The sequence below is a fragment of the Drosophila ficusphila genome, unplaced genomic scaffold (assembly GCF_018152265.1).
Source record: "Drosophila ficusphila isolate 14025-0441.05 unplaced genomic scaffold, ASM1815226v1 contig_636, whole genome shotgun sequence".
Taxonomy (NCBI): Eukaryota; Metazoa; Arthropoda; class Insecta; order Diptera; family Drosophilidae; genus Drosophila; species Drosophila ficusphila.
The window spans coordinates 3,170,385-3,186,644 of NW_025064569.1; the positions used below are offsets into that span (position 1 = coordinate 3,170,385).

Below are 16,260 nucleotides of genomic sequence, written 5' to 3' on the forward strand. Positions count from 1 at the left end.
TTACATTTGGAAAAAATAAAATATTGCAGATACAAACTATATGATCAAAAGACATGAATACCCAAGAGGTAATTGCAAAAGTTTATGAAAGGGATAGTCTCTTCGCTGAACGTATTCAGCAATTGGTCTCAACGACCCCAACAAAAATTAGTGAGCTAGAATATAATTATTTGGATATTTTTAATCTTGACACATCGCCATTAATTCATTGCTCTGCGACGCAGAAGGCAATTATATTGAGTACAATACCAGGTATTCATGTAAGATCGGTTATAGATGATCATGACATACTGGGTAGAACTCTTATAATGGTAGTTTACAGGAAATAATTCATATCCATACGATAATGGAATGGAATGAGTTATACAAGGAATTACAAAATTTAAAAAGTGATTTCGACAAATCTTATAAGTCGTTAACACAAAATAGAACGATTCAGCAAGTAACAATAAATAAACATGCTGAAATATTAGTGGCTCGCTTTAATACAGCGCGTACGCTTATACATGACCAGAGAGACCGTTTAGACAAAACTCATTGGTCCCAAGTATCAAAATTCCTGATAAAACTTCGTTCAAACCTAATAACAATAAAACGAAGGTACAACTTAACTATCTCGGTACCAACGATACTGAACACCCCGTTAACAGTAGAAACCGATCAGGAATACTCAGACACACCTGAGGTCGACCCTTTAGAGGCCGAAGACTCCGATCAACATTCTCCCGAAATTGAGGAGACGGATTTAAACAATCTGACTATACCGGCTATTCTTATCCAATCTGAATTTTCAGATCAGGAACAAACCGATTCTGACACCGGTGCTAGTGTAATTGAGCAAAAGCCTTACATCATGGTGGACGAATCGGCAGCCCAACGGGCATATATCAAAGACATTTCTCACGCTGTGCCGGAATTTGATGGAAAGAAAATCCATCTGCAAAGATTCATTACGGCAATTAAGTTAGTTGATCTAACAAAAGGCAATTATGAATCAATTGCAATAGAGGTCATAAAGTCAAAAATAATTGGCTCAACCCTCTATAAAGTACAAAATGAAACTACAATAAAAGAAATAATCAAAAAATTGCAAGACACAATTGTAGGCGAAACTTCTGACGTTGTAAAGGCAAAAATGTCAAACGTATATCAGAAGGGAAAAACAGCCACACAATTCACAACCGAAATGGACAATCTAAGGAAGCTTCTGGAATCATCGTATATTGACGAAGGATTACAACCCGAGCTCGCTGAAAAATTCAGCACTAAAGAAGCTATCAACGCAATGACTAGAAACTGCGAAAACGGGAAACTGAAGACCATCCTGGAAGCTGGCACATTCCCAACAATGAATGATGCCGTAAGCAAATATATAAATTGCAGCACACAAATGACTGGCAATGCCAGCACAGTATTCTACACTCAGAGAGGACATGCATATCGTGGTAATTACAGAGGTAATTATCGCGGCAGAGGCTATGGCCGTGGATATGGTAACAACTATAACCGCAATAATGGCCAGCCGAACTACTACAATTCGAACTCCAGAGGAAACAACAGTTACAGAGGTAACAGTCGCTCAAATGGAGGAAACAACACGAACAATTCAAATAACAATAACGTGAGGGTAGCCCAGAATACTTCGGGAAACTCCCAGCAACCCTTAGATACTCAACAACAATAAACCATAAGATTCACACCATCAATCTCAGTCAAAGCATATTCGTATGTTTTAATAATGTTGTAACAGGCAAGGAACTTGTATTTCTAGTAGACACAGGTGCAGAAATATCACTTATTAAAGAAAATTCTGACGTCTTTCACGACATAAAATCAGACAACCTTATAAACATTCAAGGCATTAGCCAGGTAGTTACTAAATCAGTGGGTCAAATTTCCATTGAGATCCAAACTGATAAATATATAATTCCACACAATTTTCATATTGTAAGTTTACATTTCGCTATTCCCTGTGATGGAATACTAGGAATCGATTTTATCAAAAAATATAACTGTCAATTAGACTTCAAGCCATCAGAAGATTGGCTTATAATTAGACCTAATAACCTTAAATTTCCGATTTATGTTCCAATAACATACAGTTCTGGCAATAACTCCATGATTCTGCCAGCAAGATCCGAAGTTGTCCGAAAAATTAAAATAGACTCCACAGAAGACAGTATATTGATTCCAAACCAAGAAATTCAGCATGGTATATACATAGCAAATACCATAGCAACACCTCAAAGCGCATTCATAAGACTACTTAATACAACCAACGATGATCAAGTAGTCAGCGTGAATAAATTAAAATATGAACCACTTTCAAACTACGATGTAGTAGATTCCAATGAAATAAATAGAGAAAAGTCTGTACTATCTATACTTTCAAAAAACTTCCCACAACAATTTAAAACCCAACTTTTAAGCCTATGTACACATTATAGCGATGTATTCGGACTAGAAACCGAATCGATAAGCACTAATAATTTTTATAAACAAAAACTGAGATTGAAGGATGATGAACCGGTGTACATTAAAAATTACAGAAACCCCCATAGCCAAAAAGACGAAATTCAAGCACAAGTTCAAAAATTAATTCAAAATAAAATTGTGGAACCATCTGTATCTGCGTATAACAGCCCACTCTTGTTAGTTCCGAAAAAGTCTCTTCCAGGCTCAGACAAGAAGAAATGGCGATTAGTTATTGACTACCGTCAAATTAATAAAAAACTGTTGTCCGATAAATTTCCGCTCCCAAGAATTGATGACATTCTAGATCAACTAGGTAGAGCAAAATATTTTTCATGTCTCGACTTAATGTCAGGTTTTCATCAAATTGAACTTGAAAAAAGTTCAAGGGATATAACTTCTTTTTCAACAAGTAATGGTTCGTATCGCTTCACGCGATTACCATTCGGTTTAAAGATAGCGCCAAACTCTTTTCAGAGAATGATGACTATAGCATTCTCTGGACTAGATACTTCCCAAGCATTCCTTTATATGGATGATCTTATTGTCATTGGTTGTTCTGAAAAGCACATGCTTAAAAATTTAACAGATGTTTTCGAAAATTGCAGAAAGTACAACCTGAAATTACATCCTGAAAAATGCTCATTTTTCATGCACGAAGTCACTTTTCTGGGACATAAATGCACTGATAAAGGAATCTTGCCTGACGACAAAAAATACGACGTCATAAAAAATTATCCAGTCCCACATGATGCGGACAGCGCTAGAAGATTCATTGCATTTTGCAATTATTACAGACGTTTTATTAAAAACTTTGCCGATTATGCACGTCACATAACTAGGTTATGCAAAAAGGACGTAAAATTTGAATGGACAGCTGACTGCCAGTATGCATTCGAACACCTTAAATCGGCTTTAATAGAACCAACTTTGTTACAATACCCAGACTTCAGCAAAGAATTTTGCATAATAACAGATGCTAGTAAGCAAGCGTGTGGAGCAGTCTTAACTCAAAACAAAAATGGACTCCAACTTCCAGTTGCATACGCATCAAGATCATTTACCAAAGGTGAAAGTAACAAAAGTACAACAGAACAAGAGCTTGCAGCAATTCATTGGGCAATAACGCACTTCAGACCATATGTTTATGGTAGACACTTCACTGTCAAGACAGATCACAGACCACTTACATACTTATTTTCCATGGTAAATCCCAGTTCAAAATTAACGCGAATAAGACTTGAATTAGAAGAATATAATTTCACAGTAGAGTATCTAAAGGGTAAAGACAATCATGTAGCCGATGCGTTATCAAGAATAACCATCGAGGAACTACAAAATATCACCAAGAATGTAAAAAAAGTCACTACAAGATTACAAAGTAGACAGAAATCCTGCGCAGGAGATAAAGAAATAGAGTTGCCTAGGCAACCTATAGAAAAAGCTTCAAAGCCCAACGTATTCGAAGTCATTCATAATGACGAGGTACGAAAAGTAGTGACCTTGCACGTAAAAAATACGATATGTCTTTTTAAACATGGAAAAAAAATTACTGCAAGATATGATGTTAGCGATTTATATACCAATGGAGTCCTTGACTTAGGTCAGTTTTTCCAAAGGCTTGAAACGCAAGCCGGTATACATAAAATCAGCCAACTCAAAGTGGCACCGTGGGAAAATATCTTTGAACACGTTTCATTAGATAATTTCAAGATAATGGGCAATAAAACATTAAAATCATTAAGAGTAGCGCTACTCAACCCGGTGACCCAAATAAATTCTGAAAAAGAAAAAGAAGCTATACTGTCTACATACCATAACGAACCCATTCAAGGAGGTCACACTGGCATTACCAAAACTTTGGCCAAAGTCAAAAGACATTACTTTTGGAAAGGTATGACTCGATATATTAAAGAATACATACGGAAATGTCTAGAATGTCAAAAAGCGAAAATAACCACGCATACAAAGACCCCATTAACTATTACGGAAACACCACTAGCAGCTTTTGACAGGGTAATCGTGGATACGATCGGTCCACTGCCTAAGTCTGAACAAGGGAATGAATACGCAGTTACTTTAATCTGCGATTTAACAAAATATCTAATTGCCATTCCAATTGCTAATAAAAGTGCAAATACTGTTGCAAAAGCAATATTTGAAAATTTTATTCTAAAGTACGGTCCAATGAAGACGTTCATTTCGGACATGGGAACAGAATACAAAAATTCAATTATACAAGACCTATGCAAATACCTGAAAATAAAAAATATTACATCAACTGCACACCACCACCAGACAGTTGGAACAATAGAAAGAAGTCATAGAACCTTTAATGAATACATACGTTCATATATATCGGTGGATAAAACTGATTGGGACGTATGGCTTCAATATTTTGTATATTGTTTCAACACGACCCCATCTATGGTACATAACTATTGTCCATATGAATTAGTCTTTGGAAAAACTAACAATTTACCAAAGCATTTCAATACCATTAATAATATAGAAGTAATCTACAATATAGAAGATTACGCTAAAGAAAGTAAAAATAGGTTAGAAGAAAAGAGCTAGGATAATGACAGAAGAACATAAGCAAGAAAATAAGGAGCTTTATGATAAAAATGTTAGAAATATAGAAATTTCGGTAGAAGATAAAGTACTATTAAAAAATGAAGTAGGGCATAAGCTAGACTATAAATATACAGGTCCGTACACGGTAACGGAATTAGGGGAAAACGAAAACGTTTTAATTTCGAATAATAAAAACAAAAAACAAACAGTTCATAAGGATAGACTAAAACTTTTTGTAGAATAAAGTTTCTAATATAGAATTTCCGTAGAAAGTTAACACAAAAGAAAAGAGAAAAAAAAAACGGATCCAAAAAAAAAAAAAAAAAAAAAAAAGAAAAATTTTTTTCATTTAAATTCTTAAATTCATTTCTATAATTTCATCAATCATAAGTAATACCACAAGTTTAATTTTTACTACTAATTAAAACATTTCTAAATAACGTAAAAACTAACAAAATAACTACATTTTATTACGTTATTTTTCTAAAGGGGGGAGATGTAGTATGCTCACATATCGGGTACACACTGTACCACTTATGTATATCACTGCAACATTGTGGCGTTTGGTTATGGCCAAATATTCCCAGCACTTCAAGTGCAGAGTAATTCGACCCACACAACAATGTTATGAGCATCCTAAATGCTGAGCCGGCATGTCTGCATGCGCGGCCGATCATTCGTTTACAGTGTGAGCATAACACTCTCCCTCTCATGCGCGCCCGCTGCTTGCGCCGCTCATATACACTTATGCATAAGCGTTGACCGCTGCTAGCGCCGCTCATATACACTTATGCATAAGCGTTGGCCGCTGCTCTGCAGCGGCACACGTACATTAATATACATGTTTATATACATAAACGTTTGGCCGCGGCGCTGCTCGCGCAGCTATATGAATTGTGAGCCAAGGCCAATATATCTTAAGCAGAGAGCCACATTATGAAGTGGAGCTCCAATCTATAAGGTTTATACGAAAATGTTTTAATAAATATATAATGCAAAAATGAACTAACCGCAGTGTTTTACAAATTTAATTAAAAACTATTACACCACCACTGATCCAATCGTTCCTATGGAAGCTATAGGATATAGTGGTACGATCCGGTCAATTTTTTTATATTGTATTTATAATATTTTTACAGATTTTTTGTGAAAGTTTCATAGCGAAAGCGCAACTAGAAGTATTTATGGCCGCGGTTCCATACAAGCCCGACCACTGTGCGTTGGTCTTCGGTCCTCCTTCTGTGACGCTGCCGGGGTCTCGGTTGCTGGTATCCTTTGACTGGGCTTCTGGTTGTGTTCTCCTGGTGGCTGCGTCTCCGTTCCTGGTACTGCGACTGAGGCTTTGAGGGTTGGCTTCGAGGGTTCTCTGCTACTGGGTTTGGCGTCCTGCGTGGCCAGATCTGGTCTCTCTGGGATGGGTAACTCTGTGTTGTGTCGCTGAGAAGGCCCCAGGGGCTGTATTCCTGTTAAACTCTGGTCTTGGGTCACGGGGTTTGGTTTAAAACTTAGTGTTGTCGGCATTTGTTTCGCGGTGATCAACTGGGTCTGTGGAGTGGGCGGTGTCCGGCCAAGTGTGGTGGGCGTCGAATTCGGAGTCGTAGTTGGCGCTAAGCGAGTTGTTGCGAGTGTTTCGGGTTGCAACAGAGGCGTAGGCGGGGGCGGGTACTCGAGTTTCAGTTGTACTGGGCCACAGATAATTCTTGCTTGAGCAGCGCAAAGGAAGTCGATGCCCAATATGATGTCCTTTAGCTCTGTCGGGAGGATGAGCAACGGCATTCGGATCCATATTGTCCCCAGTTTTACTCTCACCATCAGGGCTCGCGTTACCTTCTTTGCTGTGCCGTCTGCTAACCTCACCCTGGCGCATACGTCTCTATAGTTTTCCCGATTGTGAAATCTTGCCGCTGCCCTTTCGCTAATGAAGCTCCTGGTCGCCCCGGTGTCCACCGTCGCTTCGAATGGCTGCCCTTCGACTAGCACGGCTGCCACGATTCGGCCGCTCACCAACCTCATGGTGTCTATTGTGTCCATGCTGTTGTCTGTCCTGGCCCCGACTGATCCCTGTTCAGGCGGGGCCGCGATGCGTTTCCCGGCTTCGACTTGCAGCATTCGATTGTACGAACACCGCGGCGGCCGCAATCCCAGCAGAACAAGACTGTGGCGTTCTTGCACTCCCGGGCCATGTGGTCGTGGGCGCTGCAGTTCCTACAGGCTCGCCTGACATCAACGGGTTGCTCCGGCTCGTGGGTGATCATGCCATTTGAGATCTCCCCGGGGGTGGGAACCACTGTATGACCCATATTTGCTCCATTGCCAATCGGTGCGTGGGTCAGGTTTGGGCTCACGAATGGTGGTCCTGGGTAGGCGGTGCCATATGGTCCTCCTTTATCCAGGCCAACGGGCATCCAACCCATGGGGTGCGTTGCTGCTGGTGACATCGGTCCTGGTGGCATGTTGATCGTCGTCGGTAAAAAGAAGGCAGTGCCTCGATAGGGGCCAATGCCTGCCATTGGTTGCCGTCGATATTTGTCTCTTACCACTTCGTAGTTGACTGCCAGTTCTGTTAGATGAGCCAGCGACATGACCTCCTGTCTACGGATGTACAACTGGTATTCGGGTAAGAGGTTGTCGTAGACTCGCTCCAGCTCCTTTCGCTCGCTGTAGTGTGCCCTATGGAGAAGCAACTGAATCGCCACCAGGTAATCCTTGAAATTTTCCCCTTCCATTTGGACTCGCCTACGGATTTCATCTTCGAGGGTCTCAAAATACCGTGGCGGTAGGAAGAGGGTGAGGAAGGCCTCACGAAACGCTGGCCAGGACGCGTTCTGAAGTCGGCTGACTCTAAACCAATTTTCCGCTCGCCCAACCAGCAACTCTGGGATGGCTTGAGGAATGTGGTTGGCGTCGATGTTGTGGGCCATGGCCCGTTGCTCCAGGCGTTCGACGAACAACACAGGGTCAGACAGACCATCAAACTGTAGTCCCCATCGGCGGAACTTGTCCGCAATTGAAGGGTCTGCCCTGTCTCCGGTCTTGCTGAATGGCTGACTAGGTCGGTGGTGGCCCAGTCGCGTTGGCGATGTCGACAGATGTCTAGCGATACTACCGGTGGGAACGGGTATACTAAGCTGTGGATCCATGCTTTGTTCCGTTGGTGCCCGATAGAAGTGGGAACGGGGCTTCCGTTTCGACGCTGTTGGCCCCCAGTTGGGGCTTGGGTTCGCCACGTGGGGACGAGGGTCGAGACGGCTGCGAAAATTCGATGGCTAAGTCATTGAGTTTGTCGTAAGTCTCTGGGGAGTGGTCAGTTTGACCGACGAAGGCTGAGAATCGGCTGCGAAGTTCCTCGACTGTACCCACGGCGTCTAGGGCGAACTCCAAACTCATGGCCTCCAGCTCGAACTTCTTCCTGTAGCCTATCCACGAGCGCGGGATAGGCGGTTGGGCTACGCTGGGCTTTTTGGACATGTTTGCTGGGTATTTTCTCTTTCTTGAAGTCACTTGTGTTATTTAGTTTTATTCAAAAATTATTTTTATTCAGTTTATTTTATTTTATTCGGTGTTATCTAGGTTAATTTTATTTTATTTTACTTCAGTTATCTGTCGATGTTTTATTTTATTATTCCCTGGCTTCCTTTTATTTTACTTTTTTTTTTTTTTTTTTTTTTTATTATTTCCTTAAGTTTATGGTCCTTAAATTTTCTCGTTAGTTTTCTTGAATTATTTCATTTTAATTTTTATTATCCTTCGGTTTAATTTTGTTTTATTTTCTTTGATAAATTTTAGTTTAGTTGTCCTTGAGTTTAATTTTTACTGGGTTTATTTTATTTTTAATTTGTATTTTAATTTCTTTATCCTTGAATTTGAGTTTGGTTTATGTTACTTTAATTTTTATTTCAGTTTTATTATCCCTTCAGTTTAATTTTTATTTATTTTATTTTTGGTTTTTATTTTAATTTTATTATCCTTCGGTTTAATCTTGTTTTATTTTCCTTTTATTTCAGTTGTCGAATCCCTTAATTTAAATTGAGTTTAATAATAATTTTTTTTTTTATCCTTGAATTTAATTTCACTTGGTTTATTTTATTATCCTGGATGGTTTCCTTGCTTCACTTGTACGGCGTCCTGCGTTCTAGTATCTCTTTCACACCGGTGTCCTTTTTTCCACTTCCTTGACTATATTGATCCTCCTCGAAAGGATGCTCTGGTTATCCTTCGCAACGATGTTGACTCTGCTCCTGGTCTCCTGAGGATCGCCTGTCCTGTTGGTCCTGAAGATTAACTGTCCTGCTTGTTCACTGAAGATTCACTGCTCCTGCACTGAGGATTTTACTGCCCGGTTTGATCGATGAAGATTGGCTGCTCTGCTCGGTCGCTGAAGATTGACTGTCCTGTTTGATCCGGAACCGCTGCATATATAGCCAGATTCTGGCGCCTCTCTCCACTGCTCTGCCCACACACCGTTCTGTCCGCCGTCCGTCTCTGTCGCGGTTTTGTCGCTTTGTCGCTTTGCTCTCCTGCCGTCCGTGTCCCTGTACCTGCCTGCTTAACCTAACTTGGTGCCTGTAGCTTATTTCCTATTGGCCGCTGCCTGGGCTCTGCCGTCGTCTGTTGCTTGGTCCCTGTCGCCTGTCTGTCCGTCTGTTCTGTACTTCGTAAGGGCTTTTCTAATGTAAAGAGAGCGAAACGTGCGCTTTCTAGTTGCCTTTTCTGCAACTGTACCGGTTTTAACGAATATCACGAAAGAGTGGGTCAAGCAAATATATACATATATGCATGTATATTATATGCATAATAATAATTCCTATATTTATTAATTTTATTCTATGTCAAGTGCAAGGGCGGAGAATATATATACATATTCAAATAAACGTGCAAATACGAAAAGTTTTCTGGTTTTACCATTTTTCTTTTCCTCGAAACCGCGTGTTTCGTACATATATATCATACATAACTAGGTGTACACTGTACTGCCCGACAGCAGTCGAGGCTTCCAAGCTATAGGTACATATGCATTTACGCGAAAGCCATGTGCGATGAAAAGCATGCGTTTTCAGAGAGAGTAACGGAACCATGTGCTTTGGAGACAGGGTGGGGTATTGATGGTGGGGTTAGCTTGAAACGGAATTTTAGGCAAAGCAAATAGCCAAAAGCGTGTGATCTACGAATATACTGCCCTAACCCAAAAAATGAAGTCAAAAAAAAAACAGCCACGCGTCGGCACCTTGGTGGGTTTTTAATCTACCAATAGTGGGTGATCTTTTGAGATCCCCAACTGCTCCCACTGGCCCCCAGTTGTCCCTGCTCGGGCGCCACTGTAAGGATGTCTCTGGCTATGCCGGGGTGAAGCCTCAGAGGTGCCAGGGGTGTCCTTCACAGAAAATTTATAAGAAATCTATGAAAGGACACTGGAGGTTCGTGGGCGGTGGGTGACGCATGGTACTTGAGGGGGGAAGGGCACTGGTGGCGACAGTAAGGATGGTCATTGCCTAGTCGGAGTAGCCGACCCCAATCGCAGCCGACCCAGTGCGTGGTAAAAATTCCAGGCACACTGGGTGGCAGGCGACGGGGCTAGCTCCCACCGAGATAGCTGCTAGCGTGGTAAAAATTACAGGCGCCATAGCTACCAGGGCAGGGCGGAAAGGGGGGGGGGGACCCGTGCCGATGTCGCTGCCGGCGAGCCTGATCTCTGGATTTGGCGGTCGAGAGGACCCAGTCGCCTCCACCGTAGCCAGTCCCGTGCGTGGTAAAAATTCCAGGCACACGGGATGGCTGACGAGGGAGGGCGGAATCGGAGACGGAGAGAGAGAGGGCGGGAGCCCGATCGAAGGAAGGCTGATCGCTGGGAATCGGAGTAGCCCCTGCCGCCGCCGACCCAGCGCGTGGTAAAAATTCCAGGCACGCTGGGGGACGGGCGACAGGGACCCAGATAGCACCCGCCGAGGTAGGTGATGGCGTGGTAAAAATTCCAGGCGCCATACCTACCAGGACAGGGCGGAAAGGGTGAACTATGCCATGCTTGGGTACCAGCAGGGTCACTTGCCTCGGAGAGGGGGGGAAACTATTGACGGTGCCGATGCTGGTGTTTCGCTGGGTGAACGTGAGTATATGAGCATGTGTGTGTGTATATGTAGGCGTGTAAGTGTGTGAGTGTATGAGAGTGAGTGTAGGTGTGCGTGTGTGGTTTTTTTTTATTTCATTAGTGCACTAGGGTATAATTTAATTAAGCTAATCTTAACCTTGGGATAAGCCCATGCGGTACGACCGCGAAGTATTGCTTCGCAGGGGCAAAGCCCAAAGTTAGGCACCTCTTCTTATGCGCTCCAGTCTACGCAGTTCTTTGGTAATTTGGCCAGCAAAGGCCGTTATTAGCGCCCAGTTTGCCTCGCTCGACAGCATGGTTGCGATCAGGTCCGGAGAAAGGGCTCCACCAACTTGTACGCCGACTTCATGCCTTGCCGCTGCAAATCTGTTGCACACGAAGAAGGCATGTTCGGCGTCCTCTTCGATGCCTGCTCCACACAGCGTGCAGTCGCTGCCTTTTTAGGTAGCCGCGGAAGCAGCCATGCCCGCTGAGGATCTGCGTCAGGTCGAAGTTCACCTGGCCGTGCTTCCTGTCCATTCAGGATGTCAGATCTGGGATCAGGCGGTGAGTCCACCTGCCCTTCGTCGAGGCATTCCACCGGGTTTGCCAGGATGAAATGGTCAGCGCACGAAGGTTCGTCCTTACGGCACTGGTAGCAGGGCCGGATGAGCGTAGGGAGACGGCTTCCCTAGTGAGGAGGGCGATTGGCACCATACCCGCAATCACAAGGGCGGCATCGTCCGACATCGTCGGACAGAGGCGGTAGGTGCTGGCTATCCCGCTGAAGTAGCTTGGCGTATATAGGGCTGTATGCCAAATTGGAGCAGCATACAGTATGGTTGCCCTTACCACGCTCATCAAAAGCTGCCGTCTCTGCTGCTTGGGGCCTCTGGAGTTCAGCATTATTCTGGAGAGTGCTTGCCCAGCCACCGCCGCTTTCTTATTGACGTAGTCCAGGTGCTCTCTGAAGCATAGACGGGTGTCGATCATCACCCCAAGGTATCGTATCGCTCGCTTGGAGTGGATAACTTGGTCGCCAACCCTGATCCGAGCCGTCTCTACGGTTTTGCGGCTGCTGACAAGCACAGCCTCGGTTTTGTGGGCTGCCAGCTCCAGGCCAACCGCGTTCAGCCAACGTGTGATGGAACGGATGCATGAGTTGCATGACTCCTCTGCCTCGTGGATGTTTTTTCTCTACTGTGACAATGGCCACGTCATCAGAGAAGCCGATGAGGCGCGTTCGGGGGGGAGTTGGCCGTCGTAGGACCCCGTCATACATGGCATTCCACAGTAGAGGGCCGAGGACTGAGCCCTGGGGGACTCCAGCGCTAACAGGATACCGTGTGGTTCCACTGTCGATTGCTACTTCTAGCCATCTTTCACGGAAGTAATCCCTGATGAGGTTTACGAGGTGGTTCGGCACGTTGAACGCTGACAGCGCCCGCAGGATGCTGCCCCAGTCAGCCGAGTTGAAGGCATTCTTGATGTCAAGGGTAACGATGAGGCAGTACTCCTTGTCACCCCCTTTCCACCGCGTGCCCTCTATCGTTTTGGAAGCAATGTCCACCACCATGCCAATAGCGTCTAGGGTCGACCGGGACTTGCGGAATCCGAATTGCGTGTGGGCGAGGCCGCCGCCCCTTTCAATGGCCGTTTCCAGACGGCTGGCTATTAGGCCTTCAAGGATCTTGCCTGCTGTGTCCAAGAGGCAGATCGGCCTGTACGCTGAGGGGTCTGATGGGGGCTTTCCTGGTTTAGGGATCAGTACCAGCTTCTGCGTCTTCCAATGTCTCGGAAAAGTGCCTTCCTCGAAGCATCTTGTAAAAAGATGTGCGAACTTCTCAGGGTGCAAGTTGAGAGCCAATTTGATTGCCCTATTGGGAATAGCGTCAGGACCAGGAGCCTTGTTTGGCTTAATTTTGCTGGCTGCCAAAACCACTTCCTCAGGCGAGACTGGAGATAAGGCGGCGCTCAGGATCGGAGTCTGGTGGTAGACTCTGAAGAGTAGGCAGGGCTTTTTGGGGAAACAGCGTCCTTACCATGGTGGCGAGGGAGGATGCATCAGTGGGGACACGACTACCTCCAGAATTCAGCCGCTTCACCACATTTTTATATGCGGCGCCCCATGGGTCCTTATCCGCATTGTCACACAGCCTGAGAAAACACTCCCTTTTGCTGTCCCTGATGGCATTCTTGAGTGTCTTCCTCGCTACTCTAAAACTTTCCTGGAGTACAGGGAAATTTGGAGTGTCTCTGGCGCGCTGGCAGAGCCTACGGGTATGTATGCAACAACTACGGATTTCGGTAAGGCTCTCGTTCCACCAGCACACAGGGGGGTGATGGGTGCCGTTCAGTCGCCGCGTGGTCATACTGCTATTGCAGGCTACCTTGACGCTGTCCATGGTTGCGTCCGCCAGAGATTGGGCATCGTCGGGTAAGCCCTCCTCATCCAATCGGGTCAGCTCAGACCCCAGCGTTTCTCTAAAGACATGAAGGTTGAGGGTCTCGCTTCGGTAGGCAATTGGTGATGGCTGCACGTTCCTTGGCTCAGGGGGCACCCCAACGCTGCAGATGATAGCTTGGTGGTCGCTTCCCGTGTACATATCACTAACCATCCATTGCGTAGCACCATATAGGGAGGAGCTAACGAAAGTGAGGTCAATGAAGGACTCCATGCCGGCTTTGCAGTAAGTTGGCTTACTGCCTGAGTTCAGGAGTGTGATGTCCAGAGACGCAAAGGCCTCCAGCAGGGTGCGGCCTCTTGCATTTGTCTCCTGGCTGCCCCAGACCGTTGCCCAGGCGTTGAAATCCTCAGCAATGAGAACTGGGCTTCGATGCCTTGCGTCATTCGCTAGATCCTCCATGGCTGTGGTGAACTCAGCCAGCTTTAAGCTTGGTGGGAGATAGCAGCTATAAACCCATATGGAGTTGATCAGCACTCGACTGAAGTGTGTGAAGGGTTTCACGTCGGCGAAGTTTCTGCCTCTACAGCAGCACCACAGAGCAGCTTTCCCTGATGTGGCATCGACCCAGTCACCCACAAGTTCAACTCTGTGGGGTTCGCTAAGGATGGCAACATCTATCCGGTTCTCATGGATTGCTTTCTCGAGGAGGGCTTGGGCCGCTCTACAGTGGTTGAGGTTGATCTGGACAAATCTCAACATTTCAGCTTTTTGAGCGCTTCAAGGTAGGCTGGGCATGTACGGCATACCGTGGCGTGGTCCTTCTTCAGCCCCTTATGCTCGCATAGGCGGCAGTTTGGCGCGTTGGTACAAGTGTTGGCCAAGTGGCCGGCCATTCCACATCTGTAACAAGCTCCGTTAAAGTCGGCTGTGCTGTGGCACGCTGATGCAATGTGGCCGAACCCAAGGCACTTGAAGCAGTGCTTTGGTTCTAATTTCAAACGAGTGCGGCAAACAACCCACCCGGCGCGGATCTTGGACCCTATCAACTTGGCTGCCATTGGGCTAGGGAGCTTAAGGACGGCGATCTGACGCCCACCGTTGACCTTGCGTAGGGATCGGACAGTGTCCTCGCCAAGGGAGTGGTCTTCTAGTTTGGCCTTAACAGCCTCAGCCACCTCTTGTTTTGTGGTCAGCTCATCTAGATCCAGGATCTCAATAAGAGTTTGGTCTGTCAGTGTTTTGACGACAGCGGTAGTGCCTAGTGCTTGCACTACTGCCATCTGTACTTCGGTGGCTGTTTTGGTAGAGGACCTGCTCAGACGGAGTACAAGATTACCGCTCGTGGATTTCCTGATGCTTTGGACGCTCTCTTTTATGTGGTTCAGCGAGGGCTCCCCCTTAACTGCGCGAAGCATATCAGCGTAGGATAGCCCTGCTCCCGAGACCATGACTGCATCGGGCCGAGGCCGTGTCGCTCGCTTTGGCTTCTTAGACACCTTAGCCCAGGCTTCAGGTTTGGCAGTGACGACTGGGTCAGCATCCGAGGTCTGTGATGTGGTCTTCGCTGGTAACACCACGGCTCTGGGGGCTTGACGCCCTCACCACCCTTAGCTCCGGGTTCACCACCTTCTGGCTAGCGTTAACCACCTTCCGGTTACCGTCCGACTTGGTACGGCTCTTTTTGGGGGTGTAGAGCGTTCGAGAGTCGGTGGGTCTCTCAGGCGCTTAGGTGTGCTTTTGCCCTCTGCATGGGGCTCCATAGACAGGAAATCGGTTTGCGTATGTTTGCAAACGGCGGTCACGACCCCTTGGGTCTCACGACTGGGTGTTGAGACGCCGGCAGCGACTGCTGATTTGGCTAGGGCTAGAGCGGCCGTCTTCTGAAGCTTGATCGACGTGGTGAGCTCGTCTCTCATAAGCTGATTGATGTGGCGCTGGCCACTAAACAGGACCGAGAGCCTTTCAAGGGCTTCACCAATTGCTCTAACGGCGCTCTCCGGCGACGACGCTTCCTCATCAGGAACCGGGGATGCCGGTTTCTGACCATGTGCTACCAAGTTCTTGGGGGAGTTCTTGGTAGGGCCGATTGCCTCGGGATGGCCTGGTGGCCAGGTTGGCCAGCACTGCTGGATGGCACATCCGGTGGGTTCCAGGAAGACCGCTGGAAGGAGACTATCCCGCGCTCCATCCTTGGGGTGAGGGTCCGCCCCTCGCCGTCTCCCACGACAGCAAGCTGTCGGGGCTCAGTGGGATCAGCCAAGATGTGCGCTTCTAAGCAGTATTTCCGTGTATAAGAAAAGGGCCTAAAAGCGCTCTACGTATGGCTGGTACTATCAAAGCAGCCAAAAGGTATGCTACAAAGTGGTAGGACGCCGGGATCCAGCTGGCGTTGGGGAAGGTCCCAGTCCGTGAGTCTGGCAACTCCGCCAGCAGCTGTTTCTGGGGCAAGCTTGCGCTTTTCCACACTGTCTTAGGCGTGAAAAGCAGAAAAAACTTACTGCTGGACAACAACTGCAAGTTCTGCAAGTCCAACCGCTGCTTGCTCTGCGACCCCCCCTCCGGTCAAGAAAGGGCAGTGAGGGACGCTGGATCAACGACCCGCTGGAGCAGCTTAACGAGCCGGTAAGCACAATCCAGAGTCAGGAGCAGCAAGTAAAGGGTCCAACCTCTTTTTCAGACACGCGTGGGCAGAAGGAAAACCGAGAGGAAGCCGATACTAGG

The 16,260-nt window shown here is 46.1% G+C and overlaps 1 protein-coding gene across 1 annotated transcript; it reads left to right on the top strand.

Annotated features, from left to right (window-relative positions):
* The first annotated feature begins 1,186 nt into the window (after window positions 1-1,186).
* Window positions 1,187-1,684, top strand: LOC122320584 (putative uncharacterized protein DDB_G0283051). The gene has a single exon (XM_043208776.1). It carries the CDS (start codon window positions 1,187-1,189, stop codon window positions 1,682-1,684), a length of 498 nt encoding a protein of 165 aa, XP_043064711.1.
* The last annotated feature ends 14,576 nt before the right edge of the window (window positions 1,685-16,260 follow it).